We start from the raw sequence: 9,759 nt of genomic DNA, 5'->3' as shown, positions 1-9,759 counted from the left end.
TATATATATATATATATATATATATATATATATATATATATATATACACACACATCAACTGACAATCAGTGACTCAGTACTGTATAAGGCCAAATCCAGCCCAGGGGTAAATTTATCCCCAAGGATTCAAACTTTGTGACCTCAAGCAACTTTTGAACTCCTCTTATCAGTACATCTGAAACTTTTTTGAAAACTTAAAATATACAAATGAATACATTTTTTTTTACTGTATTAATTAGTATAGAATAAATTTTCAATGAAAGGAATTCAATTAAAGATATCCCACATTGAACTTTGCCAGCCATTGCAGGTAAGCTTTGACCATGATTGAACCAAGATGGTAACAGTGCACGGATGAGACATAACGGCTTCCTTGTCTTCCGGTATTGATCAATGAAACCGCTGATCTATTCCGCGTCAATCATAGTTTCCCTGTCAATATGCTAAGAATTAAAATTGATTTCCATAACACCATTTTAAAAATTCACAATATTCTTTGTTATTTAGTGGTGTTAATGGTTCGATTCCATCGGTTATTTTATAAATTTTATACTATATTAATTTTTCAGTTATTTTATTTCATATAACTAAAATTAGACTTTTTGAAATCGTCTCAATCATCTTGGTTTAATTTCTTTTCGGTATTGGTACAGTTCGGTTAATTTTTTCTTAATATAATGTAAGAGTCGCTAGTAAAAGTAATTAAAAACGTGATATATACGTACTTACATAGGACTTTGGCAAAACTCTCCAGATATTTTACTCTTTAAACTGTGATTAATCAAGAAAATATGAAAGATGATCAAAATAGAGATCCATCTCATTATTCTACCTCAACATAAAAGAAATTAAATAAAGACAAGAGAAATATAAATTACACAAATGAAAAATATAATCAAGGTGGAAAGATATTCAATACCTTGTGGCTTTCAACTCAAGATTATAGAAATACTTTATGGCTTACTACTCAAGATCCTAGAACTAATTTAGTTTCAATAAAAATAACATAATAAGCTTGAAGTTGGGCTTTGAATTTTAATTATTTGCTGGCTTATAATAGTCTCCTAAATCATAAAGCCCAAGGAAAAATTGCAGTGCTATGTTATTTTTCAACTTATTATATAAAATATATTTTTTCATATATAATTTAGTCGAAACGATTCGATATATTTTCGTATATTTTTGTAAAATTTAAAACATAACTTAATTATTTGGTACAATTATAAGTTTATGCTTCATCCGTTTCAATTTATGTGAACCTATTTGATTGAGCATGAAATTTAAGAAAATATAGAAGACTTTTGAGCTTGTGGTGTAAAATGAGGCACATATATTTTGTGTGGCTATAAATCTTTGCATAAAAGTAAATTGTTTCCAAATAAGGAAAGAAATCATTCTTTTTGACACGGACTAAAAAAAATATATTCACATAAATTGAAATAAAATGAGTATAAAAACTTTCTATTTTATTATAAAATTATTTAATAAATATTTCGATACAATTCAGTTCGATCAATTTATTAGATTTTTTAATATCTATTATACTATGTACAAAATCTTTTCGTGGAGAGCTCTCTAGATATTTCCGCTTTGATTCCACCCATTCCCAAGGAAACCAACCCTATATGCTGGATTAAGCTTGTGCTGGCCAAATTGTGACCTTTTGCACTTTTTAATTTTTTTTAATCCGGTCCCATAAGAATCCATGAGAAGATATTTTACAAATTAAACTTATCCCAATTCTCGTTCGAAGAGCGTGGCCTAAAATCCTTCACTCTTTTTTCACTCCTGTCTTGTTCGCACATTGTGTCTTATTCACACACCGTGACTCATCTCTGTTTTGACTCCAAACAATATCTAAAAGGTGTACACTTTTCCCTAACCTCTATATAAAGGACAAACATTTGTAGAAAAATATCAAACACTTTTGCATTTACACTTTCGAAGACAACGAAACCGCTTCATATCATATTCTAAGCATGGCAGACACCTCTAATAACCTCAACCGCCACCGTCAAACCTTAGCCAAATCCCACTCCAGCCGTAAGACAAATAGTCATCTCGTCCGTAGGAGGGCCGATAACTCTGCCGTGGAAACCTTCACCGAAGAACGCGGTTACGATGACTTCAATATGGAGGAAGGTGACTCCGAGATGTGGAACTCTTTTTCCAATAATTATAGAGAGGTGCAGTCGGTGTTGGATCGAAACAGATTGTTGATTCAACAAGTTAACGAGAATCATCAGTCGAGAACGCACGATAGTATGGTGCAGAACGTGACCCTAATTCAGGAGCTGAACGGAAACATATCAAAGGTTGCTTCTCTCTATTCTGATTTCAATACCGACTTCACAAACATGGTTCATCAGCGGAAGAATGGCGTTTGAGAGAAGACCAACAACCAGAGTCACTACTGAGGCGGTTTCTCAAAGTTTCTATCATTAATTTATTTGCAATAATATATTAACTTCCTTCTCTCCAGCTAATTGGATTAAAAATTCTGGGTTGAAATATCGGAAATAACGGGATAGTTAGAATTGTTTTATAACCTCATGTTGCTCTGTCATCAAGAAATTTCTAATGAGATCAAACATTGACAAATATATACTCCATTACTTATTTGCTACTTCACTTCGGGTGACACTCTTTACAGAACTTAAAGTTTTGGAAAACAATTCACATGTTTGACATACGTAAAGTGCCAAAATTACTGTATTACTATGGTATCTGTTTCAATGTAAGTAAATCTATTTTTTTTTTAAAATTATCCTTTGAAAATATTTACATTATTTATTTTTAATGAGAAGTTTTTATTACCCAAACAAATTTTATAGTATATTTAAGAATATACATTTTATTTTTTATTTTTTTAACTTTATGTCCGGCCAAAAAGATTCACCTAAATTAAAACCAAACCAAGGAGCAATAATTATCTGAGAAATACCAAGAATTTCACATGTTCCTTCATATTACTTTTTTCAAATAAAATTCAGTTTTCTTATCAACTAAATGGCGGAAGTGAACGAGATAGATGGCGAGATGAAGTTATTACAGTAGTTGTTTTTTTTAAAACTGTAAGTTGAGACCCCGTGATGACGTGGTCTTAGACTGATTAATCAATATATGAACTAAAGGAGATTTCGAACCTTGTGTGGGGGTACGTTTTCTCATTAATTACCACGAAGTTGTCTTTGTCGTGGAGACTGGAGATGGACGGTCGGAGTCTTGTCTCTATGAGGCTCTGAGAGAGGGAGGAGAGGATGACGGATTGGAAAAAAATGGTCATAACTATGGTCTATGAGGAGTCTATCAAGATCACTTATCTCCGTAGATATACGATGGATTAACTATTTACTGATGGCCAATGGTCGAAAATTGGACAAATAGGTAAATAATTTATTTATTTAACTAATTTCTAATCCGTTAGAAACTTTTTTATTTTTATAAGTTTATCATCATTATTTGCCTAATCCGTTAGAAACTGAATAAACAATAATATCGTTTTTTTCCCGACCTTGGCCATCCATGATTTAGTAAATACTACTCAGATTAACATAAAGAAATAATTTTTAGTAAGTTACAGATTATAAGCACTAAATACTCAAACTTTTTGGCAATCGTATCAATACGCTTTTGTTAACCTAAAGACACATGCATGTATGCTTATGTCATTGTTACAAACGACAAGTATGTACGGTGATAATTTGGATTTATCGAGTTAAATACTGAATTTGCCTCCATTTGTCATCTTTTATAACAAATTTTATTTATTTTTTTACAATAATTGGTATCAGAGAAATCCGAACCTTGCTCTGATACCAATTGTTGCGGAAGATCGTGGGTTAACTAGCACACAATCACACACAAAGCAAATAGAGAAGAAAAATCAACACAAGAATTTAACGAGGTTCGGCTAAGCCTAATCCTCGGGGGCAGAAGCAAAGAGAGTTTTCCACTATAAATGAGAAGAAAAGCACAATACAATCTGTAGAATCCCCAACTATAACCCCTATATATAGATCCCAAATAGTCTCAAACCTATAAGAGAAAGGTTGTTGGGTCCATCCCATATGTGAAAGAAGAGAAGTTTTCTTTTGCTTTGAAAACTTCAAGCCAACCAATTAATACTAGAAAAGATTTGGGCAAACTTTTGTAGTAGTGTTGATGTCATTACATACATCATCATGGGTATTCTGCAACTACAAATAGGTGCCTCTACTTTCATTTGTAGACACACCAAAATAAAGAGAAAGAGAGTGATTTACAAAGTAAGAAGCAAAATACTATGTGAGAAAAAATATAGAGAGTTTGAGCGGTATTGTAGTGAGGTAAAAAAATCAAAAGAGGATTATTTTTTTTGAGTGTTTAGTGATCTTGGAGTATTTTACTCTGTACCATAAATTGTAAAATTCTTGCTATAATGAAATCAGTTGCTCCTCTCGGGCCGTGATTTTTCTCTTATTCAAAAGGGTTTTCCACGTAAAAATCTCGGTGTCATTGTTTCTCTTATTATTATCGTTGGTTACAGTATTTTAGTAATCCACATTTATTATAGTCGTATACCGTGAATATTATTTCTATGGGGGTTGATTTTTTCAATAACTAGTATCAGAGTACAAGTTCTGCTCATGCACAGAAATATTATTTACAGTCAATTTTACTCTGTGACAAAAAAAATGTTAGGAGTAAAGTATGAAGTAACAAGATTCAACGGTAATGGCGGTTTCTCCATATGGCAAAGAAGGATGAAGGGCCTGCTCTTCCAACAAGGGTTAGACATTGCACTAGATGGAAAAGAGGAAAAGTCGAAAACCATGAAAGCCGAGGAATGAACACACATGGATAATAAGGCAGCTAGTGATATCAGACTGCACTTGTCCGATGAAGTACTCAATAATGTTGGGGATGAAAATAGTGCATGTGGTATTTGAAAAAGACTAGAAAGTTTATACATGTCCAAATCCTTAACAAACAAGTTATTTTTGAGAAAGAAGTTTTATGCCATCCATATGAGTGAAGGTACAAATTTCTTGTCCCATTTAAATATGTTCAATGGATTAATCACGCAACTGGCAAACCTTGGAGAAACAATCATTGAAATAGATAAGGCTATCATGCTTCTAAACTCGTTGCCATCTTCCTATGGTAATTTGGCAACAAACATCATGCATGGTAGAGATACCATTGATTTAAAGGAGGTCACATCAGCCATCCTACTCAATTATAAGATGAGGAAGAAGCCCGAAAATCAGGGGCAGACTCTTATCATGGAAAACAGAGGAAGAAGTTTTTATAGAGCATCGAGTAACCATGATAAATCCAAAGCTCGTGGAAAGTACAGGAATCGGTCAACGGGTAGAAATTGCTACAGTTACGGTCAACCTGGTCACTTCAAAAGAGATTTCCCAAAGAAAGGTCAATGGAAGAGTAGTGGCTAGAAGAATGATGACAACACAACTGCTGTAGTGCACAATGATGATTCGGTGGTTCTCTTCGTTCACGAGGAGGAGGAATACATGCGCTTAGCAAGCCAAGAGTCAGAATAGGTGGTTGATACATCAACTTCCTATCAAGCCACACCGGTAAGGGAATTCTTCTATAGGTACAAAGCAGGAGACTTTGGAATGGTCAAAATGAGAAATACCAGTCACTCAAAGATTGTGGGAATTAGCGACATTTGTATCAAGAAAAATATCGGATGCACATTAGTTTTAAAAGATGTGCGGCACGTACCAGATCTGCGAATGAATTTGGTTTCAGGGATCGCTCTAGATCAAGGCGGGTACGAGAACCACTTCACCAATAGGAAGTGGAGACTCACCAAGGGATAATTGGTGATTGCTAAAGGATTTACTCCCTACACATTGTACAAGACAACCGCTGAGATATGTGAAAATGAATTATATGCGGCTGTAAATGATACGCCAGCAGATTTATGGCACCAGAGATTGGGCCATATGAGTGAAAAGAGACTACAGATCCTATCCAAAAAGTCACTCATCTCATTTGCAAAAGGTACAACTGTGAATTCTTGTGATTATTATTTATTTGGAAAACAACACAAGGTATTGTTTCAAGCAACTCATGAAAGAAAATCGAATATACTTGATTTAGTATATTCTGATGTTTGTGGTCCAATGGATGTAGAATCAATGGGAGGTAGCAAATATTTTTTCACATTTATTGATGATGCTTCACGAAAATTGTGGGTTTATTTCCTGAGAACCAAAGACCAGGTATTTCAAGTATTTCAGAAATTCTATGCTCTGGTGGAAAGGGAGACAAGTTAAAAATTAAAGTGTCTCAGGACAGACAATAGAAGAGAGTATACTTCAAAGGAGTTTGAAGACTACTACTCAAGCCATGAAATCAGACATGAGAAGACAGTTTCTATAACCCCACAACACAATGATGTATCTGAAAGGATGAATTGCACCATTGTCGAAAAAGTGAGAAGTATGCTCAAAATGGCAAAACTACCTAAGTCATTTTGGGGTGAAGCAACTCGAACAACCTATTACTTGATTAACAAAAGTCCATCAGTTCCATTGGAGTTTGACATTCCAGAGAAAGTCTGGACCAACAAAGAGGTGTCCTACTCCCATCTGAAAGTGTTTGAATGTAAAGCTTTTGCACATGTGCCGAAGGAGCAGAGAACAAAGCTGGATGACAAAGCTATTCCCTGCATCTTCATTGGTTATGGAGACGAATAGTTTGGCTACAGATTGTGGGACCCAGAAAGGAAGAAGATCATCAGAAGTAGAGATGTGATCTTTAGAGAAGATGTGGTCGGGATTGATAGTGATCAATCAACAAAGACCAAAAATGATAATGGTAGAATTACTAACTTTGTTACTACTCCTACTGTACCTGTACGTAATCTTTCCACAAGTGAAGAATGGCACTCGGAAGGTGTAGATGAAGAGGTTGCTAAGCAGGGGGAGCACCCTAGTCCACAAGAGGAAGAATGAGAGCAACAACAACAGCAACAACAAGAAGGGCAACAACCTTTGAGAAGATCTGAAAGAGAGAAGGTAGAGTCCACAAGGTATCCTTCTTCAGAGTATATCCTCGTCACTGATGAGGGGGAGCAGGGAATTTCAAGGAGGTGCTATCTCATCCGGTGGATGGAAGCCATGTAAGAAGAGATGAATTCTTTACAGAAGAATGATACATACGAACTGGTTGAACTTCCAAAAGGCAAAAGACCGCTCAAGTGCAAGTGGGTCTTTAAGCTCAAGAAAGATGGAAACGACAAGCTGGTCAGACACAAAGCTCGATTGGTGGTAAAAGGTTTCGAACAGAAGAAAGGTATTGATTTTGATGAAATTTTCTCACCTGTTGTCAAAATGACTTCTATTCGAACAATCTTGAGTTTGGCAGCTAGCCTAGATCTTGAAGTGAAGTAGTTGTACGTGAAAATTGTATTTCTGCATGGAAATTTGGAAGAAGAGATCTATATGGAGCAGCCAGAAGGTTTTGAAGTAAAGGCGAAGAAACACATGGTGTGAAAGTTGAAAAAAGAGTCTTTATGGGCTGAAACAAGCGCCTAGGCTGTGGTACAAGAAGTTTGACTCATTCATGAGAAGTCAAACGTACACAAAGACTTTTTCAGATCCATGTGTATATTATAAGAAATTCTCTAACAATGACACTATCATCTTGTTGTTATATGTGGATGACATGTTGATTGTAGGAAACGACAAGAAGTTGATTGCCAAGTTGAAGGAAGATTTGTCCAAGTCATTTGACATGAAAGACTTGGGTCCAGCATGATAAATTCTAGGAATGGAGATTGTCCGAGATATAAGTATTAATAAGTTGTTGTTATCACAACATAAGTATATTGAACGTATACTTAAACGCTTCAACCTGATGAGTGCTAAACCAGTTAACACGCCTCTTGTTGGTCATATGAAGTTGAACAAGACAATGTGTCCTACAACAAAGGAAGATAAAGAAAGTATGGCTAAAGTTCCATATTCCTCTGCCGTCGGGAGCCTGATGTATGCAATGGTATGTACCAGATCTGATATTGCTCATGTTGTCGGTATTGTTAGCAGGTTTCTTGATAATCCCGAAAAAGAACATTGAGAAGCTGTGAAGTGGACACTTAGGTATCTAAAAGGAACCTCAGATGAATGCTTGTGTTTTGGGAGATCAGATCCAGTCTTGAAGGGCTACACGGATACTGATATGGCAGTTGATCTTGATAATCGTAAATCTACTACAGGATACCTGTTCACATTCTCAGGGGGAGCTATATCATGGCAGTCTAAATTGCAGAAGTGTGTCGCACTCTTTACAACTGAAGCAAAGTATATTGCCTCTACTGAAGCTGGAAAGGAGATGGTTTAGCTGAAACGATTCTTTCAAGAGCTTGGATTGCATCAAAAGGAGTATGTCGTCTATTGTGACAGTCAAAGTGCAATAGACCTGAGCAAAAACACCATGTATCACGCAAGGACAAAGCATATCGACGTGAGATATCACTGGATTCGAGAAAGAATAAAGGATGGATCTATACAGGTCAAGAAGATCCATACAAGTGAGAATCCTTCGGATATGCTGAACAAGGTGGTACCAAGAGATAAATTTGAGCTATGCAAAGAACTTGTCGGCATGCACTCAAACTAGAAACTCCGGTGTTACCTCCTTCAGGTGCATGGGACTGGAGGGGGAGATTTGTTGGGTCCATCCCATATGTGAAAGAGAAGTTTTCTTTTGCTTTGAAAACTTCAAGCCAACAAATTAATACTAGAAAAGATTTGGGAGGACTTTTGCAGTAGTGTTGATGTCATTACATACATCATCATGGGCATTCTGTAACTATAAATAGGTGTCTCTACTTTCATTTGTAGACACACCAAAACAAAGAAAAAGAGAGTGATTTACAGAGTAAGAAGCAAAATACTCAGTGAGGAAAAATATAAATAGTTTGAGCGGTATTGTAGTGAGGTGGAAAAATCAAAAGAGGGTTATTTCTTTTGAGTGTTTAGTGGTCTTGGAGTATTTTATTCGGTACCATAAATTATAAAATTCTTGTTATAGTGAAATCAATTGCTCCTCTCGGACAGTGGTTTTTTCCTTATTTAGAAGGGTTTTTCATGTAAAAATCTCGGTGCCCTTGTTTCTTTTATTATTACTGTTGGTTACAGTATTTTAGTAATCCGTATTTATTATAGTCGTATGCCGTGAATATTATTTCTGTGGGGGTTAATTTTCCCAACCAAGGTTTCCCAATTTGACAAGGACTATAGGTTTTCATTTTCAAGTCTATTAGGACAATGAATTTTCCTAAACCTATAGGGATTATGAGTATCCTAAAAATACAAGGAAATAATTCAAGCCACAAAATAACAATATCTAAAGTTGCTTCTCTCTATTCTGATTTCAATACCGACTTCACAACCATGGTTCATCAACGAAAGAATGACGTTTGAGAGATGAATAACAACCAGAGCCACTAGTGAGGCGGCTTCTCAAAGTTTCTATCTTTAATCGATTTGCAATAATACATTAACTTCCATCTCTCCAGCTAATTGGATTAAAAATTCTGGGTTGAAATATTGGAATAATGCTCATACATACTGTATTTTACTATATAGCTAAGAATTGTTTTACAACCTCATGTTGCTCTGTCATCAAGAAATTTCTAATGAGATCAAAAATTGCCAAATATATTATATTTTTCTACCTTGTTTGGGTGACCTGCATGGCCGGAGTTTAAAAACAAATCAACATATTTTACATACGTAA

At 35.3% G+C, this 9,759-nt stretch overlaps 1 protein-coding gene across 1 annotated transcript; it reads left to right on the top strand.

The window, feature by feature from the left end:
* Positions 1–1,979: 1,979 nt before the first annotated feature.
* Positions 1,980–2,387, top strand: LOC107783968 (protein EARLY FLOWERING 4-like). Its single transcript, XM_016605000.2, has one exon. The coding sequence runs from the start codon at positions 1,980–1,982 to the stop codon at positions 2,385–2,387; it is 408 nt and encodes a 135-aa protein (XP_016460486.2).
* Positions 2,388–9,759: the final 7,372 nt, after the last annotated feature.

Source organism: Nicotiana tabacum, chromosome 4 (assembly GCF_000715075.1).
Source record: "Nicotiana tabacum cultivar K326 chromosome 4, ASM71507v2, whole genome shotgun sequence".
NCBI classification, from domain to species: Eukaryota; Viridiplantae; Streptophyta; class Magnoliopsida; order Solanales; family Solanaceae; genus Nicotiana; species Nicotiana tabacum.
This window is presented reverse-complemented; position numbering and strand designations above follow the sequence as displayed.

Coding starts and splice junctions, on each gene's coding strand:
- LOC107783968 (XM_016605000.2), top strand. CDS start 1,980: ATGGCAGACACCTCTAATAACCTCAACCGCCACCGTCAAACCTTAGCC.